The following is an 18918-nucleotide window of genomic DNA, read 5'->3' on the forward strand; positions in this document are numbered from 1 at the left end:
CATGAGGCGGCGCGCAGTGGAGCATCTCATCCCACCACCACCTTAAAAGTACCCTGCAGGGTGGAGCACCTTGGTCAGCGTGTGGATGAAGGTGCACAAGCAGTGTTCAGTATGTTATTTTTTCTTGTTGAGACACACGCAACATGATCACACCTCCCAACCCTGACATCTCCTCACTGGCTCCCCGGTCCTCTCAGAGTTGAATCATGGACCAAGGTGGATTTTATTAGTTTGTTTTTTGATTAAAATGGACACAGTCAGATTCCTGTCAGCACCAGAGGGGAAAAGTCTCTCTGAGCACCCTTGAAAAGTCAATGGCATATTATTATGAATGAAATCAAAATGAGTCAACATGATGCAAGCAAAATGCCTCAAAATGTAATTATTTGTAAAAATGTAAAACCTTTATTTTAATAAATACACTTTTTCTTTTTAAGTTGATGCATATCACATAGTCCCCAAAGGTGACGCTATAAAGAAGGGTTAGAAGCATCATCTCAGCTGTGACCGTAACTTTTCCAAATGTACTATGTACTGTACATCGTGCAAAATGTTGAAGTGGGGAACTAGTCAGCGCCGAGCGAACAGTGTCTGCGTCCGGCTGCGTCCGGCTCCGTCTCAGTGACAAGCTCAGGATCAATCAACAAGAGGAGACTTCAGTGTTTTCAGAACACGGCAGGTCAAGCTGATCCAGTTATTTTCCTCTTCTCAGGTTGGCTTCATCTGGACAGGAAAGCGATGAAGAAGTGAGAATACGACCTTTACACTCACCTTCTTTTTTTTTTACAAGAATTTTAGTTCATATTTCCTTTTCATTCATTTCTCACCCACGTATTTATAGATTTCATTTGATTCACTGAGACTTCGGTGCTTTTCACAGATATTGTTTCTTTCTCTTATTTCCCAGTTTGCATATTTTTGTGTCGTCATTTCTATTTTTATTTACACATCTGAATATATTACTGCCATTTTTTGTTTTTATTTTTATTTCAATCTCTTGTTTGCAACCTTTACTTTTTTGCGATTAACATTGGTTTAACATTAATCAATAAATACCAGTTAATAGTATGAATGGGGCTATGGCAATTAAAACTAAAATGTCTGACTAAAAAAGGTGATTTAAAAAGCAACTATTAAAACACAGATATGAGGAGAGGAAGGTCACATTCATTCCGGGAGGTTAACTGTTGAAAGCATCTCCAAAGCTGCTTCTTAACATTGTCCAGAAAATGAATTGGTTTTATGAGCTACAGTTTATTCCAGGTTTACGAAGCATACAAACAAAATGCTGCGTCGCCGTACATTTTATATTTCATATCATAATGTTGGTGAGGGAGTGAGAAATGGGCCGATGGGATATCATTGTTCAAGATTTTGTGGGTGTTGTAGCTTCAGCAACATCCAGTTGCAGCCTATCAAGTGTGTTGCAAAAGGCTAGACGACAGAAAATAAACACATGCAAGCAAAAAACAAACATCCGCCATCGGCTGCATCGCTTCAGGTGTCAGACAACCAGTAATGTGATCATGGCCAATGAAGTAATACCTGAAATAATGTAAACACACTGGCCTTTTTCAATGTAATGAAGCCAATAACAAACCAACTGGCCCATAGTGTAGACATATACTTGATTAATTGTTGTAATAACATTTTTGTCAATAATCGAATCAGTAAATATATGATTGGTGGAGTTATATTCATTCATTCATGGTTGTAAAAAAAATTAAATAAAAAATTCATCAGTTACGGTGGAAAGAAGGTGTCTTACTTGAGTAGTCCTCTGGAGTCATGGGCTGAGAGATGACCGTTCCGAAGGCTTCCAGCCATTCCCTCTGATCCTGATCCTGCTCACATCTGAACACAAACTGTCTGTCCGGCGTCTGCAGGGTGATCTCGCAGTGCCACCGGCCTCCCCTCGTGCTCCGGCCGCTGCTCCCCGAGGCGGAGTAGCCATGACTCTCCGTGCCGATGAAGACTGCCCCCAGCTCTGTGGCATCCTGACCCGGGGGGGCAACACGATCAACTGTCATCACTCCGTTTTTTTTCTTCCTTACATGATCTACAATTTTCTTATTTTGGTACTAATCGTATTATTCAGCGTTGACATATCATGTCACACCGTGCGTGCATTACCAGTGGGGATTTAAAATACAGGAGCTTCCTGTTCACTGAGCACAGTGTGAACCACCTCTTCTTGAAGGGCTCTCGCTGCTGAGAATAAACACAGGAACACACAGCAGCTGTCAGTGAGGTGGATTAATCCGAGCTGGAGGGGGGGAAAAAAAAATCTAACTGACTCCGTTGGTGGATATACAAACCGTTGGCCCAGTTTTTTCCATGTACCCTTCCTTCATGCAATATGTTGTTAATTGGGGTATTAACTGTGAAAAGAGACACAAATAACAATGTTAGCTGCAGCAGTAATCAAATCTCTTTAACCTCACAAATTGCTAAAGGATCAAGAATTTTTATACATTTCATTTAATTTAAGTTTGTCACAACATGTAACAAAAACACATCTCATGTATTCAAGTACAAGTATGTCAAAGAGATATAATACAATGTTGTTGCGTCAATTACTGATTATGTAAGATTAGAAAATGCAGATTAAAGGTCAGATGCTGTATAGATTTATCTAATCTGTGCATTCAAATAAAGTGGAATTCAAAAAGTGTATGTATGTTAATTCAGATTAAATCCCTTGAATGCAACACAAACCAATATATTTAATGCAGCTGTGGACATAATTCACAGCTTTATTAGGTTTTGTTAAGACTCAACTTTGTTAAGTTGAGTTTGTGGGGTAAAAAGGACTCGGGACCTGGGGGCTTTCCCGTGTGGAGTTTGCACATTCTCCCCATGTTCTCTGGGTTTTCTCCGTGTTCAAAGACATGCATATCACATAAATGGGTGATTCTAAAGTGCCTGTGGGCATGAATGTGAGTTTAGTGTGGAGCTGGGATCGGTTCAGTGGGAGAAGTCTGTACGGAAGGTGGATAGATGGTCGTAAGCTTAACGGGAACGTGTCTCACATCGCTGGCTCGGAGGCTGGGGTGTTTCTTCAGGAGGTAAGCCAAGCGCGTTGCCCGGAGAGCGTTGAAAAAGGACACGATCTTCTGGAAATAGACAAACCAGGAAGTCAGGAAGAGGAATGAAGAAGGCTCGTCCAATCAACCGCCATTCCAGTTTGATTATTATGAGAGAACCTGTCCCAAAGGGTGCGTACAGGTTGGTCTGAGTACCACTTTATCTTTCTCAGACTGAATGTGAGGTGTCGGAATCAAAAGAGAACGTGGATGATCAAATCCTCTGCCATGTTTTCAAAGCTCCAGCTCTGAATGCTGCGTCCATCAAACTGAGATCTGTTAGGACTTGTAATCCAGGACGCTCCTGGTCAGTCTCACCTGCCCATCCTCATGATAAACAAACAGGTTCCTCATGCGTTCATCCTCCAGGTAGGAAATCTGCAGGCCGTGGGCGTGACCAATCTTCTCCGGCTGGAAAACTGCATTCAGATCTTTCATGCTGATGACGGCTTTGGGAGCCTTGGACTGAGTGTGAACGACAGAAATTATTAGGAGAAAAGACCTTTGAATGCAGCAACAGCAAAGTGTGTTGATAACAAAGCGTTGCGGAGCGCTTACATCTGCTTTAATGAAGTATCTGAGGGTGAAATCTCTGTGCGACAGCAGAAAAATCCTCTTCAGGAACTGCTTGTTGTCTCTGCCCTTCTTCCACAGTGTCGACTCAAATTGATCTGCGTTCCAGACGTCAAAGGGACGAAAAGCAACGAAACGCCGCCTCGTCATCTCAGCACAAAAGAATACACTTAATTCACTGGGAAGGTTAGTTTCTTGTGGATGTCATGGCAGGATGATTACCTGAACTGTACGCTTCATTACTGTTGTTTTCCCCCGTGAATTCCCTTCTCTCATATTTGGCACGGATCCATTGATCTTTTAAAACACTAAAACCAAAGTTGTTTTTGTTTTTTTTACATTTTTGTATTATCATTGCAAACAGATGACACAGCGTTTCAAAAGCAAATAGAAGTCATTCAACCTGCGCTGGCCTGCCCCTAATGTAGACAGTATTGCTCCACTTCTCTATAACAACTTGCTGCACTGTTCCTCTTTCCCGCCGGCCACCATGAACTCTCTCAACTCCCATTCAGTAAGGAGACCCGTGATTTGTCGAGTCTTCATTTCCCACTTCTGCTTCACCGCCGAGGAGAATGAACAACGAGTGAAACTCACATGCAGTCTTTTTGCTGCGGTTGGTAGAAAAACGGAGGGATGCACTTCTCATAGATTGTTTTGCAGACAGAATTGCCTCTTTCCTGCATGAACTGAAACCACAGGGGGGGGGGGGGGGGGGGGGGGGGGACACACAGAGATCCGTTTGTAGACAGCTTCTGTGCAGAATATGTCCTGATTTGCAGGACAAGTTCTTAATTTTTTTTTTTTTATTAAAAAATCTTTAAGTTAAAAAGTTGTCTGGTGAAGATTCTGACATGATAAAAAAAAAATTAAAAATTAACCTATGGGGTAATTTTCTTGCTATATATCTTTACATCAAAACAACATTGTTTCATATTAGACTGTCAGTAATATCTACTTTGTGGACCATAACAACAATATCATAACTGACTCAGCTCCAAAGTATTAGATTACATTAAACAGTAACATGGAAGTATTCGCTTCATTAATGACTCGGAATGTCAATGTGTACACACACACACACACACACACACACACACACGCACACGCACACAGGATGTTGCATTGTTCTATTGTGTGATATTCAAGTTAATTGAAGAGTGCTAAACTTTTGAAAAACCTGAATATGTTGAATATGAAATTATTCTTGAGAACACAACAAAAAGAAGATGCTTCAAATTATTGACATTATTATTTTTTTTAACCAAAGTTGCATCACTTTTGACACTGATCATTGCGGACCTACTTAAAGAAACTGCTCAGTCGCTTGTGCTTCTGAGGGTTTAACTTTTATCAATCAACTACCTGTAAAACACACTTTGAACTGCGGGATGACTCACAAACTAAAATGTGTGTGAGAGAAAAAAAATGCTGAAATGTACATTTTCAAACTGAATGCACATTTTCTCACTTATTTTCCAAGCATCATCTAGAAGTATGCTCATTTCTACAAATCAAACATTTTGAAATAAAGAAATGCTGTAGAATAAATCCCTTACCTCCACGAGTGAATCTTCCCAGTGATCCAGACGGATGGATTTCACTTTGCTCACAGCAGATAAGTTGCGATGCAGCCCAGAACAGTTCAGGCAGACAAACACACCGAGAGTGTAGGAGGCCCAGTCAGGTTCTGCAAGCAAAAACAACCTTACTGTTTATGAAGAAAAGAAGGAACTGAATCAAATATTCATCAGCCGCATTTTAGTAATGTGCATTACATTAAAGAAGGACGTGAATCAAAGTGGGTTGCACATTGGCGAAGTGGTTTGTACTCTTGACTCATAGTGACAAGGTCTGCAGCTCAAGTTTCATTCAGACTTTGGAGCCTTTCCGTGCAGAGTTTACATGTTTTCTTTGGGTAAAGGGTTCAGGGTATAGCTTGCCTTGGGCCACAAACCCCAAATTGGATAAAGCGGCATAGGAAACGGATGGATGAACCAAAGTTTAACTTCTTGTTTGTCTTCAAACTAACTTAATGTATCACACTGTGTTACCTGATCGCGTTGATGCCACGGACATGTTGTGAGTTATAAGAGGAGCAGTGAGGTCATGCCTCAAATAAACAGTCAGCTCTTCCCTCTAGAAACATTAATTGCTGAACGTGACGATAAAAGTTCTGTAGAAAACATCACGAGACTCAATGTAGTAGGGATTACCTTCATGTTCTTTAAGCATAAATGAAGAAAAGTGTCATCTACAGAGGCATTTGGTGAAAAAAAGAAAATGTTATTAAATAATGACGCCTCTGTAGATTACAGTAATCAAGGTGAATCATCACAGTTGAAATATTTTTTATAAAGGAAATGAATACTGAGTTCGCATCAGACGATGCAGACATGCATAGAGACATTACAGATCAGTGTACTCACCTGGAGATCCACAATCCGCGCACAGAGTATTACCAGGCTGTCGCACCAAATCAAGCAGGATCTTATTGTTTCTTTCCAGAGCAGCCATAAGTTAAAGTAGTGTATTTCTGTCTGATCGACAGTCAAATGCAACAAAAACAACGACTAGGTCTTATCGCCATCTTGACTCTGTACGTCGCATAGTTCAGAGCTTTTTGTTTTGCGCCGCGACAGGTGAAAGCAGGGTTTCTCCTCACTGGCCTGTATTTCCTCTTAACAGGGCAACATCATGAAGTATATTGTTCTGCACACAAACACGCGAGTCCAGAAATAACAGAAAGGAAGTGAAACTGACGTCACTGTGTGGCACAGTGATTGACTTACTGCATTAGGCTGATAGTTTCAGCTATAGTAAAGTTATTTGCCTGTAGTGTGGTCAGACAGACAGACAGACAGACAGACAGACAGACAGACAGACAGACAGAAAGAAAGAAAGAAAGAAAGAAAGAAAGAAAGAAAGAAAGAAAGAAAGAAAGAAAGAAAGAAAGAAATAATTGCAACTAATAGTAAAAGCTATGTGTACGTACATATATATATATGTACCACTTCTGATTTTAAACATCGTATCTTAAGCAACACAATAGGGATAGTAACGTCCTGATCAGCAGAGAGACAAAATCATATCTGATCAGGTTTTTTAATCAGGCATCACAACAAGTTTACGTTGCATTGAGACAATAAAAAACAATATGAATTACTATTCATACTATTAAAAATAAACGAGCAAATAAATTGGAGACTTTCAATCATACTAGAAAGTATACAACTTATTCTGTGAAAACTGACATAAAAGAAACGGATGTTACAACTCATGACATCGAGAAAAGGCTTCTTTTTTTTTTTACATCCATAAACAGGCTGAAACACGCAGGAGCCTCGGAAACGTTTCAGAATGTAGTAAATTAATTTCACCAGCTGAGGGCGGTAATGCATCAATGTCGTGTAACATCTGCAGAAAAAACGAGGAAGAAGAAGAAGCACCCCGGAAGCAGATGACTGTAATCGGTTGATCTGACAACAAAAAAAATCAAAGGACAAAGTTATTATTTTGCACAATGTTGTAAATAAAACTACCGTATAATTTCCTCGGGAAGCGACGATGTGGGTCGCCAGACGGTTTCTGTCATCGGTCATTCAAAGAGGTAAATACTTAGAAATGAGAAATGTCTCCCGCTCTGTTTGAAAAGATCTGCTCGATCTCTTTAATGAATGGAGTCTCCATGTGGTTTACTTTGTTTCAGACGCATTTTCTTTAGTTTAACTTGTTCTGGACCAAGTTCTTTTATTGTATGTTTGGGCCAGGCAGTGCTGCAGATCACGTGGTGTGTGTGCGTGTGCTTTGTAATCTATATTTCTGGTGAAGCTGCCACATGCCACAAGCTTCGTTCTTTCTCACCCTCCATACAGTGACGTTTCACAAGTTTGTGGTCTGAGTCTCCTGCCCCCATCATGTCTGCAGCGAGTGGGTTTATCCCTGTTTGCTTGTTGCTTCTTGTCTCTGTCCTTTTCTTTTCTCGCCTCTATGGTCCACATCCAACTGGAACAGCAGAAAGTTGCCCCCTCTGAGTATAATTGTGTAGGTTTCTTCCTGTTAAAAAGGAGTTTTTCCTTTCCACCTTCACCTCGGCCTGCTCATGCGGAATTGTTCGGTTTTTATCTTTAAAAGTGCCTTAAAATTAATTTCTGATTGTGCCTCCCCCACAGCTCAATATGTGGGGCAACCGGGCTCATTCCTCCGCCCTCAGCAAGGCTCACCCCCGGAGCTGGAGCTGCGTTACGTCCAGTGCACCTGCTGCTGGAGGAGCCGGGTGCCCGTGGCCGGCTTTGAGACCCTGAACGCCACCATCTCCTTCCCCTCTGAGCCCTGCCAGGTGGACCAGAGCAGACCCCTGGATGCCTACTACACCCTCGAGCAACAAGCGGCCATCCTGCAGCTCCTCAACAACGCCCCGGCCGCAGAGCTGGCCTGCGTGAAGCTGCTCAGAGGCCGCAAGTCACTTAACATCGTGGAGTACAGGACTAAAAACGGACCGTTCAAAACTCTGGAGAGTGTGGTGAATGTACCGCTGCTGAAGCACAAGAGTGCAGTGGTAGTCTTCAACTCCATCCTCAACCCAGTTAAGAAGGAGAGGAAAGTGAAGATACGGCTCGTCAAGTTCATCAAGCCAGACGTTGACAAGTCCCAGTTGGAGGTGAGAGTCTGTGCAGGTGTTCAGTCCTCAAAGCATCGACAATATTCTGAATCGGAGATAGAAAACTTCACATTTGACATGTGGTTCACAACTGAGCGTCTATCAGGAGAGCTTTCATCAGCTTTTACAAGGCAACATGTTCTACTGTTTACACATTTACTCCCATAGTGCAGGATCAAAATGTTGCCAAGTCAGCGTTCCTATGTTGATCCCTGACCTCACTTAAAAGTGTGTTTTAATATTTTTTAGTAGTCTCAAAAAAATTTTTTAACTCTAGAAATCATTTGGCCAGAGCTGTCAGGGACCAACAGGCCACTTCTTCTACCAATATTAGTGGTTACTTATAATAGAGAACCACTGATGTGTACAAAGCACTCCCCTCTCTTACCAGAGAGCGGATTCTGATCTCTGCCTTCACTCCTAAAGATTAAGTGTCAAACTAATATTCTCCCAGTTGTAAACTGTGTTAAATGTATCTCAAGAATGCAGAGCAAGGCTCTCCTCTGATCTCCCATGAATGCATTTTTTGTTTCTCTAATTACAGGATGCCAATACTATAGTGTCGATCGTTTGTGGGACTAATAAGGTGGCTTGGGCACATGTGGACCGTGGAATGACTGTGTTGGACTGGCAACACCTGGAATGTCCTAATTTCTTGAAAGGAAACTACATGGCTTCTGCTTATTTGAATGATGTGAGTGTATATTATTGTTGGTGCGCTCAATTAGTGATGTACACTCTTCTGCAATACAAGTGTCTCTTTTGGCTTTCAGTAATTTCAGCGTTCTGTCCCCAGGTCTCTTCCGTCGTGGCTCTTCTCCCCTCAGCAGACTTTTATATAATTGAGAAATCCTCCATCTCGGTCCAGAACACGTCTCTGTTCCCCGTCATGGCTCATATGAGGTCTGTGGAGGCCATGCTGTTTGCTCTGCTGGAGCCCAAAAACTTCCCATCAGATTCAAACTCTCCTCCCAAGTGAGAAAACGAGATTTCAGAAATATCAGCGAGGCTTCAAAAGGCACTATTCGGTTGAGTTTGGAGACGTGTAATAACTTACGCCACACTTTCCTTTCCGATTCCTTCACAGGGTTCTCAACATGGTGCGCACCGCCGTGGGGCGCCACTTTGGACTGATGGTGGGCGAGTCTCGGACCAGCGGGGCGCAGATCGTGCGACAGCTGATGACGGAGTCGGTGACACAGAAGCTTCCCCGGATAAACGTTCCCCAGGAGATGCTGGTGAAGTACAGGAACTCCTTCCAGCTGGGCAGGAGAGGCGGCGGAGGAGGGGAGGAACTGTGCGACGCTCTGCTTCAGGCTGTAGCTTTTTATGAGCTGCTCAGTGAGTCTTCCTGTTAGCCGTTACTTGAACTGATCACACGGCCACACTACATCAGACGGGAGCGAAAAATCCTTTTGAACCATATATTTAAAGTATTGAGTTAACAATTATTATTTTTGGGATGCTGAACCTGAGGACTGCTGTAGTGTTGTTCTATGTTGAAATGAACAATTACATAAAGTAATAGCCGTCAGTCATCTTCATACTCTGAATTTTCCTTCCTGTTGTGTTGCATTTGTTTTTATGGTGAAAGAACCAAAATACACTGAACTCCCCTGAACTTGTCTCACTATTTTTCAATAATTCTGTTAAAAACCGCTCATTTTTTACAAAAATAGATCTTTATTTACATGTCATGGTTGCACTTGTAAATAAAACATGGTTCATCTCATTGCCTGAAATTCATAATAAATACTGGTGGGAGTGAGGAGGAGGAGGAGGTGGGGGATCAAAACTCTTCTGCCAGGAGTTGCATAGTTGACTTTGAGATTCCCAGATCCTTCCTGCTGAGATAGTTCAGACACCTGAACGAGGGAATAAATTGATTACAGCTTTGCTACTAATATGATGCTTATAGATCATGTGTAAGTAACTAATTAGTAGAAGCAACATTAAAAAAAGACAATCGATAATACAAGTCATCTAGGAGCTTAACGAACCATCGAGCAAAGAAGATGCGTAGTTCTCGCCTGTGATCACGCTCGTAGTGCAAATAGAAATGTCTACACTGTTGTTTGGTTAAATTTTTAAGCATTTCATTCACATTCACAAACGTTTGAATTCATGAGACAACACACACACACACAAAAAAAAGGGCTTGTATTTTCTACCAGAATTGTTGGATAACCCTGGAATTGTTGATCCCGTTTACTATGTGCTGACACAGCGATTTATGGTTTAGAATAGTGGATTAACACAGGAAAGTTATCAATTTATTGTTGCCTTTTTTTTTTGTAGTTTTTCTTATGAGAACACAACACAATTTATTTAAGCAGAAACTGGTATTGTTACACATAAAATGCACGCTGTGAAGCTTTAGTGATGCATATTGTAAAACATCCCTTCTACATAAAAACATGTAAGATTCAAACTAGTGATATTTATTTGTCATCCGCTTCCTTCACTAACCTGGAAGCCACCTGAGTGAAGATGGTAGCTGTTACACTTCCACAGAAGGACGACAATAAATCAGACCAGCTGTCATTTTCATCAGAACGAACCTGGCTTGTGTGAACAAATCCTAAAATATAACAAATGTTGTCTGTCTTTCTAAACTTAGTTACAACTTTGGTCGAATGAAAATCAAAACAAACCCTGAGTGTGTGCCGCGAGAATTGCAGCCCCGCCACAGTGAACAGAGTGCAGCACCCACCTCGCTGGCTCCTCCTTTTGTTGCTGCTCCATGCAGGAGCGACAGATGAAGCGCAGGAATGGCATGTAGTCGACGCTGACCGCCTCTCTGTTCCCCTGCAGGCTGAAGTATTTACTGCTGAGTACCGCCCTGCTCAGCTTGTATCGTCTTCGGGACACACTAAAAGACAAGTATATGATCTATACAGAGAGGTGGCTGGTTTGAATGCCAGTTGATGTTCTTGCTGCCACAGAGAGAGAGAACGGACTCACCTGGGAGCACAGAGCGGTTGAACACTAAAACTGAGGCGGTTGTTTCTAGAAGAGCCTTTCACTGCCAGACTCCCCATCAGGCTCTTCCACGTCTGGTCATCCAGCTGCCGTCTGTAGCTCTGGGCTTCAGTCTGTGCCTCGCACAGCCTCCACCAGCACCTGCGGCATCCCAGACCTTCAACTGCAGCCTGGATCTCCAGCGGCAGTCTCTCCTGGCTCCAGTTACCATCGTCCTCCTCGCTCATCTCATCCAGCAAATTGTCCTTCAACTGCGCTCCGGTCCAGACGAATGTCTCAGATGATCCTACAACAAGCTTCCCCACAGCTGGCAGCGAAGCATCCGACAAGGACATCAAGTCAAAGAAGTCAGCCAGGCCATCCAAACAGTCAGTTACAGTATTAGGTGCTTTTCGCTCAGTACCGACGGTTGAACAAATCCCAGTTAATGACAGTGATGTTCTTGGATGTTTGTGGGTCAGGTTGGAGAACGACGAGTCGTCAAACGTCGTTAAACTATCCTCCCTTCGGCTTAGCTTTGAGATATTCTTTACATGTTGCACTGACACATTCGGACTGATCCTCTGGTTCCTCTGTTTGACTTTCACATCATCACGGGGGACTGATGGCTCCTTCTGCAGCCCAAAAAACATCACCGTGCCAAGCAGAAGTTCCAGGTTGGTGTACAGAAGTGGCACGCCTCTTCTCCGACTCTCAGCGAGAAGCCTCAGGAGCTCGTTTATTTCGGTTTCAGGCCAGGATGGACACTGTCGAACACCAACAGAAGAACTGACCGATCAGCGGCATTGTTTTTAGAACTGTGTGCAGGTCACGAGTTGGTGAAAGGTATAAATACTCGCCTTTAGACAATTCAGTAGAAATTGCAAGGTTGCAGGTTGGAGACCCAACGTAAAAGCAGAGCAGCCTGAAAGAAGCTGCAGGTCTGAGCTGCCGCCCCTTTCAGATACATTTACATCTGGATGAGGAAATCAAGAAAACCTTGTAAAATGCACTGGGCTTTAGAGCGTTTATCATTCCAATCACCAGATTTGAGTTAAAAACACACTTACTCTGAGATCTTCCTCTGCTCTGCACCCAGAGTTGCAGCTGCAGCAGGCAGCGCCGGACGTCTCCACTGGAGAGTCTGAGGAGGCAGCTGATGTCCTCCACGTCCACTTGCACTTTCTCAGCCAGACACACCAGCTGCAGGTAACTACAGACACTTGCCTTTGGGTGGATACGAATACATTCATTTAACTCTCCCGTTTCGGTTTCCCCTGATTTGCTTTTCTGAAGAGAAGCTCTCCACGACGAGGCTCTGTCATATCTTAAAGAGCAGATCAGACTTAAAACTTGATGTAACTTAAAGCCAAGGCTTGTTCGAGTCACACTGGTCTATTTTCTAGTAAAGCTGTTAGAGGTTCAGACTCCATATATAATGACGTCATTAACATTATGTGTCTTTATCCCTGTAGTTCGGGCTCGGTCCTCTCTTTGTACATTCCTGCAGACTCTTGACAGTGGAACTGGAAGTCTGTGATCGACCAGTCCACCGATTCTGCAGGGCTTTCTTCCAATGCTGGTTTTTCTTTTTCCCATCCCCCTTTTACTTTGTGGGACTGTAGCACTATACAAATAAATGAATTCAAAAATAAAGATATTAAGCTTCCAGCTTGGTTGTTGTTTATGCCACATTCCGCATCTAATCGGGGGCTGTCAGGAACAGATACACCAAAAGGTTTTCCGTCTGGCTCCATAAACAAATAAAATACAAATAATGAGATATAGTGTGACTTACTGCAGATGGGCGTTTGTAAATTACTTCCTCCAGGCTACAGTCAAACCGCTTTCTGAACGAAGGATCTGAGGAAGAGAGATTACACTGATCACAGCTTCCCTTCAAATGTCTTCCACATCTGTGGATGTGTTTACCATTTGTGGTCAGGACAACGGGTCTTTTGGTGGTCATCATGAAAGCCTTGATGGCGGCAAGGAATCCAACATCATCCTCAAATATGACATCAACCTGAGAAAGCAGGAAGATGGTTGCAAGGGGATCCGCTGCACATAAACACAGATTTGCAGCTCGAGATCTACTAAGTGGAGCGTCAGCGCGGTGTTTACCTCTTCAAACAGAATCAGCGAAGTGGCTGTCTTTTTGTTCTGTGGCAGTGTTTGATCAGAGCCGAGTGATGAGATGTCCACTGTTTTCTTGTCTGTTTTTTCAGGTGGCAGCAGGCCACCAAAGTGGCAGCGATCTGCCTTGGCCTTCATCTTAAAGTAATGCCTCAAGTTGGCTGTGGCTGGTTTGGTTTTTACTTTCCGAGCTGAGCATCTCAAGCTCCATGTGGCTGGCTTTCTTGAAATGGAGGTGGCAGTTTTAGGGACTGCAGTTTTTCCTGTGAGAAGAAAATGAACACAAATAACCTGCGAGTCCTTCGCTGCTGTCTAACTCTAAAACAAGAAGATTACAAGAAGACTGAGTGGTTTTACCAGGTAGGAGCTCGGATTTATTAGTGCTGCTTGTGTTGTAGAGGTTGACGTAAGCTGGTTTCAGAGGATCTTTCCCTGAAGTCTCCACTAGGTGGGACTGGGTAGCCTCCTTCAGTTGGGACAGAACATGGCGGCCACTGCGCTGCGAGGCGCAGTTCACCTCGAATACCTTTCATTATAATTCAGAAAGGACAAAAAAAAAGAAAAGAAGGAATGACTCCACTCATTCAGAGGCTGATCACAGGGTGGTCCTGATGGCGAGAAACACCAAAAAAATAACTGCTGTGAAGTGATTCTCTTTGACCAAGGGCTGCGCTCAAGACTCACTTCATTAACTGGACAATGTATTTTAAAATCTTTACATTTCATGAATTAAAATGTGAAAATATTAAGGTTGCAGAAAATTACAGCATTTCATACATAGTAGGAGAAAAGTATTTGTTCTCCCTTGAATGGAAGCATCTCAAGTGTAGAAGGTATAAAATTATATTTAAAAAATACAACAAAATAGTAGTTACATAATAATGAATTTTCAATATAATAATATCAATAAAAATGTAAATGCGAGTTGAATAAACATGATTCTACATTAGATTTTTGTCTTTTGCCAAAACACTTTGCAGAAAAAGAGTGAAAATATTTATATTGCTGAGAAAAATTGTGAAACAGTTTAATATAAGTACATCTTGGAGTGACTGCATGATAAAAAAAAAAAAAAAGTGGTTTCGTGAGGAATTTGTAAGGACTGAATTTTTAAATGTTACATGGTGAATAAAAACAGACACGGATGACAAAACAGCATTACTGTATTCAAACTGTGAATCAGTGGACCCTTCCTTTCATATAACAGAACACCGTTTGAGAATTAATCACCTAAACAACACAAAAAGTAAGAAAATGTGTCAGGTGGATTATTTCTTTGTTGCAACAATTCCTCTTGGGAAGAAAGCTTTTTTTTTTTTTTTAGGGTACAAATATTTGAAGGTCAGTCGAGAGGGTGGAAAAAGAGGAACGGGACCTTTGTTTCTACCTTGAAGCCAAACTCCTGAGCGCAGGCGTACACTGAGGCGGTCTTGCCCACACCGGGAGGTCCTGTAATCAGCATGGCGTTACACAGAGGCTCCTCTCGGTCATCTTCGGACCCGGTCTCACCCTGAAAGTCTCCACAGTCCCAGGAGTCTACACAGGAAGACGATCATCACTGCTCCCATCCAAATAGAAACAACAAAACCCTTCATGATGCGGGCACGTGAGAACCAGCAAACATTTGACTCAAGAGATCGCGACGGCTGAAAGGACAGTTCATCCCATTACCGCTTTCTTCTTTCGTTTCCTCGGGTCTCCTCCTGTTGTCACGGTCAGCTCGAAGCTTCCATCTTTTCAACCAACTGAAACCAAGAGAAAGAAACGTTGCTTTTGCTTTAAACTTCAATACATAATTCGCACATTGATGTTCTGTAATTAGATAAAAATCACCTGTGTAATTTAGTCAGTGAGGCAGAATTACCAATGACATCACTTGAATGCTGAGGACTGTATTTTTCTGTCCACAGTCGATCTTCAATATTGAAAACTAGACACAAATCAAAGAAAAATATTTTCACTTAAAAAGCCTGAAGTGACAATTCTCAAAAAAAAAACAAAGAAAAAAAAAAGTTGAGAAGCTCGACCTTTTTGAAATCTGTCGGAGGTTTTGGGAGTCGGCTTGTCCGGCTCACTGTGATTCGTCCCTGCAGACTTCGACTCATAGTTGCACACCAGGCCTGCTGAGGTCTCGCTTCGCGCCTTCAGTCTGTGAGAGCGACTCAGCCTGCTGCTCCGGGGCAGCGTCTTCTCGGGAGGGGCGGGACTGTTGTGGACATCCTGTGCTGACAGGTGACAGTGACCCGTACCGTCAGCACCCACTGCGGGCAGACAAGGCCTCAGACGCTTCGGTACCCTGGGAGAGATTTCATTCATCTGCTTTCTTTTCTCGCCGATGGGCTGCTGCGAGACGTCTTCTGCTTCGGAGAGGAAAAACGGCAAAAACCAATCATGGGGAAAATTAGATCCTAAAGGGGTAAAGGTTGAGAGTAAAACCAGAAAAAAAGATTTTTTTTGTGATACTGGTTGAATTTTCCGTATTGGAAGTTACGCATCATAGTTCAAATTTTACATTTTCAACAATAAAACATTGAAATTGGAGTCAGTGAGAGAATAAAACAGTGGAATAAAGTTAGGAAGGTTGTGGAGTAAAATGCCCCTGTATGCTCAGAGTGTGTGAACTTTACATGTTCCCCATGTGAGTTTATAGTATTTTGATTGTCAGCAGCACAACATCTGTGTTCCTCAAAAGTAAAACTAATTGGAAAGGAGCATCGAAATACTTTTTTTTCCATAATTATTTTGAGTTTATTTGAAAGCACCAGTTTCTAGCATTTCTGACTTTTAAAGTCACTTATTGGGAAAAGTTATTAAAAACCTATAAAAGAATACTGTATATATTGACTACGATCAGTCAACAATGAGTCATATAAATCTAATTCTGACTACAACTCTGAATTAGTCATTTGTGCAGAAAAGCTCAATTCAATATATTTTTATTAGATACAACTTCCTCTTCATATGATCCACAGTCCGGGTTTGGCTTGGGGGTCTGTTTGTGCAGAGCTGTTCTCCTTGTACATGGGTGGATACTCGGATTTCCTCCCACAGTGCGAAAACATGCGTTTCTACGGCTAATTGATGACTCTAAATAGTCTATGTGTGTAAATGTAAGTGTGTGGTTGTGTATCTCTCCAGGTTTGGGCTATGGTGCAATGGCGACCTGTCTAGAGTGAATCCGGCCTCCTTCAACCTTTAGATGGATAAAGGGTTAGGTGGAGGTTTAAAAGCCTAATAGTGCAACACAGCTGTACATATAAATATATTCACATGATTATTGCTCAACTTGTATGTTATAAAGGAGGGGGCCTCAAACTCCTAATAATAGTTAATGTTTTGTTTCCACTCGCAGAAAAAAAATCTATTGTGTATGGTTTCTTTTTTTAAATATAAAGAAAATATGGACATGAGTGCTTTCACAAATCTGGCCAAATAGGAGAAGCAATTTTTTTGTTAGTTGACTAAAAGGCTTCTGTTATTATTTGTTCTTATTATTTTTCTAAGTAGAATTCAGTGCTTTACAAATGAATTATAAATAATTAATAAATACACATGGAAATTAAGCAAGGCATAAGAAGGACAATAAATAAAGTAAAAGTTTTATGATAAAGAAAAAATGTATCTATATTTAAGCCTGTGAGTAAATCCTCGCTGTGTTTGGACTCTAAAGAAGAAGCTTTTGTAGGATAACGGTGGAAGTGAAGCAAACTTTTGGATGAGTGGGTGACCTTACCCAACATTAATAAGGTAAAATGTTTTATGTTCCAGTATGAAGTGTGTGTCTCACCGTGCTGCAGCAGCCGGGGTCTTGCTCTCCTCTGCAGGGAGCTGAAAGCTGCTCGGACTGGAAAAGCTGGATGGGCTGATTGGATTTCTTGTAGGCGGCAGTGCAGAGCTGAGGGGGGCGGCTGAATCTGTCCTCTCTGGAGGGAAACATCAGCGCTGACTGTCTCCAGAGAGGGACTCCGAGGAGGGAACGCTGCTTTATGAATCAACTCCGCATCACAGCTTCGTTTCATGCGGAGGAAAATTGGAGCAATATTCGCACATTTCTTCTGCCTCCTCTCCTGCGCTGATGTCTCCGAGCAAACTTCAGCTGCTGACGAGGAGTTTTCTTCATCATCAGAGCTGCTGTCGGATAAAAGTATCACCTCGCAGCTCGGAGGCTTCGCGTTTAAACGCTGCATTGCTCGCGTCTTCGTTCAGTTTGATTTAAGACAGTAAACGTTTGAGAAAACCTGGGGGCATTTTTTGGGTTTGGCGCTCGTCTCTCACGTATGACATTCAAGTGACGTCAATTGTGCGACGATAACTTTTAGCAAGAATGATCGTTCAACTTTTTTTCATATTTCCCTTGCTAACTTAAAAAGAAGATACAAATACTGGTATAATAACTGACATTCTGTAGCAGTTTACCTGTCAATTTAAAACAGTTGCTGATTTGGTAATAATTAAGTGTGAGCGCAATTTGATGACGTCATATGACAGTAAAACGTGATAGTTTGGCTTGTTTACAAAGATACCTTAGTTTATGTAGCTTCATATGTGTGTGATTGTTTATTCATTCTGAAAAAAACATGAAAATATTTATTCCAATGTTTCGATCAGAATAGATATTTTTGTTACAGGTATTTATTTAATATACAATGCACATGTTAAGAGTATAAGATAACGCCTATTACACGCTTTTGATAACACTGATGTAAAACATGAACAGAATCAGGCATTCATGTTTTGATTCTTGAAATAAGACGACTGACCCTCCTCCAGGTTAAGTTCTTGAGACCTGCACGTGACATCTTGGTTACAGAAACTGGACCTCCATGTCAGCAGAAAGATTTGGCAGTATATCATCTACAAGGGGAAACTTGGGAACCTTTTATGGGCCTCTGCCTATCCAACTAGCCTGCTTGGAAGTACCCTGACTCAATGAAAAAAACTGACCATTTTTATTGACCAGTCACTATAACTATCTTTTTTATGAATTCATATTTTGTCATTTAATTTTTGCTTCCATATGATTTTTGTTCTGGGATTTCATATGCATTTTATTATCTGTATCCATTTGGAGGTGTTTGTGCAACTGATGAAACTGGATAAAATGAGGATATTATTTAGTTTAGTAGTGAAGAAGGCATACCTAAGTAGGGACCAGATTTATCAGATCGGATTTATTTTTCATTTGATCAGGCTTTTACCAAGTCTGGAGAACTGTTAAGTCATATTAATTAAGTTTAAAGTGTTCTTTAATTTGATACATTGAGTGATTTATTAATTCTTTTTCATTGTTTCTCAAAGATGGAATGTATCTGGTTGGAGTCTGAGTTGGGGATGGTCCTGCACGGAGGCTGCAGGATTTTCTCTGCATAATGGTTTCCTCCCACAGTTTGAATCAAGTGACTGAATTCGCTGTTGCTGTGAATGTGAAGAGCTTTAGAAAAGTAAACAAATACACATTTCCATGTACTTTTAGAATCGATATGTAAAGTTGCCTGGATTCCA

General features: G+C 41.8%; 3 protein-coding genes across 8 annotated transcripts; 1 reads left to right on the forward strand and 2 right to left on the reverse strand.

Moving 5' to 3' along the window:
- Positions 1-357: 357 nt before the first annotated feature.
- LOC308109922 (arf-GAP with dual PH domain-containing protein 2-like) lies at positions 358-6368 on the reverse strand. 6 transcript variants are annotated; one of them, XM_080463793.1, is made up of 11 exons: positions 6089-6368; positions 5219-5349; positions 4257-4348; positions 3882-3967; positions 3645-3757; positions 3405-3551; positions 3033-3116; positions 2319-2381; positions 2134-2208; positions 1769-1997; positions 358-723 (listed from the first exon to the last, which is right to left on the reverse strand). In XM_080463793.1, exons 1-11 carry the CDS (start codon positions 6174-6176, stop codon positions 695-697), a joined length of 1137 nt encoding a protein of 378 aa, XP_080319919.1. In that variant the 5' UTR covers positions 6177-6368; the 3' UTR covers positions 358-694. The 6 variants fall into 6 exon arrangements, with proteins under 6 accessions (XP_080319919.1, XP_080319918.1, XP_080319917.1 ...); XM_080463792.1 differs by having other exon boundaries at positions 2134-2211; XM_080463791.1 differs by having other exon boundaries at positions 3018-3116.
- A 710-nt stretch (positions 6369-7078) lies between these two features.
- tefm (transcription elongation factor, mitochondrial) lies at positions 7079-10747 on the forward strand. Its single transcript, XM_080463852.1, has 5 exons — positions 7079-7269; positions 7832-8319; positions 8864-9013; positions 9116-9294; positions 9407-10747. The coding sequence occupies exons 1-5, from the start codon at positions 7227-7229 to the stop codon at positions 9675-9677; spliced, it is 1131 nt and encodes a 376-aa protein (XP_080319978.1). The 5' UTR covers positions 7079-7226; the 3' UTR covers positions 9678-10747.
- Positions 10109-17603, reverse strand: atad5b (ATPase family AAA domain containing 5b; the record flags this gene model as incomplete). The annotated part of the gene is made up of 13 exons (XM_080463623.1): positions 10109-10184; positions 11033-11191; positions 11284-12047; positions 12376-12507; positions 13013-13143; positions 13213-13306; positions 13405-13679; positions 13774-13942; positions 14804-14952; positions 15088-15161; positions 15250-15346; positions 15444-15776; positions 17204-17603. 13 exons carry the CDS (start codon positions 17601-17603, stop codon positions 10109-10111), a joined length of 2853 nt encoding a protein of 950 aa, XP_080319749.1.
- Positions 17604-18918: the final 1315 nt, after the last annotated feature.

Source organism: Lipophrys pholis (assembly GCF_963383615.2).
Source record: "Lipophrys pholis genome assembly, chromosome: 5".
NCBI lineage: Eukaryota > Metazoa > Chordata > Actinopteri > Blenniiformes > Blenniidae > Lipophrys > Lipophrys pholis.

Coding starts and splice junctions, on each gene's coding strand:
- LOC308109922 (XM_080463788.1), bottom strand. CDS start 6,176: ATGGCTGCTCTGGAAAGAAACAATAAGATCCTGCTTGATTTGGTGCGA. Junction 3,758..3,881: donor TAATGAAGCGTACAGTTCAG/GTAATCATCCTG, acceptor TCTGGAACGCAG/ATCAATTTGAGTCGACACTG. Junction 2,212..2,318: donor TGGAAAAAACTGGGCCAACG/GTTTGTATATCC, acceptor GTTTATTCTCAG/CAGCGAGAGCCCTTCAAGAA.
- tefm (XM_080463852.1), top strand. CDS start 7,227: ATGTGGGTCGCCAGACGGTTTCTGTCATCGGTCATTCAAAGAG. Junction 7,270..7,831: donor GTCATCGGTCATTCAAAGAG/GTAAATACTTAG, acceptor CCTCCCCCACAG/CTCAATATGTGGGGCAACCG. Junction 8,320..8,863: donor TTGACAAGTCCCAGTTGGAG/GTGAGAGTCTGT, acceptor CTCTAATTACAG/GATGCCAATACTATAGTGTC.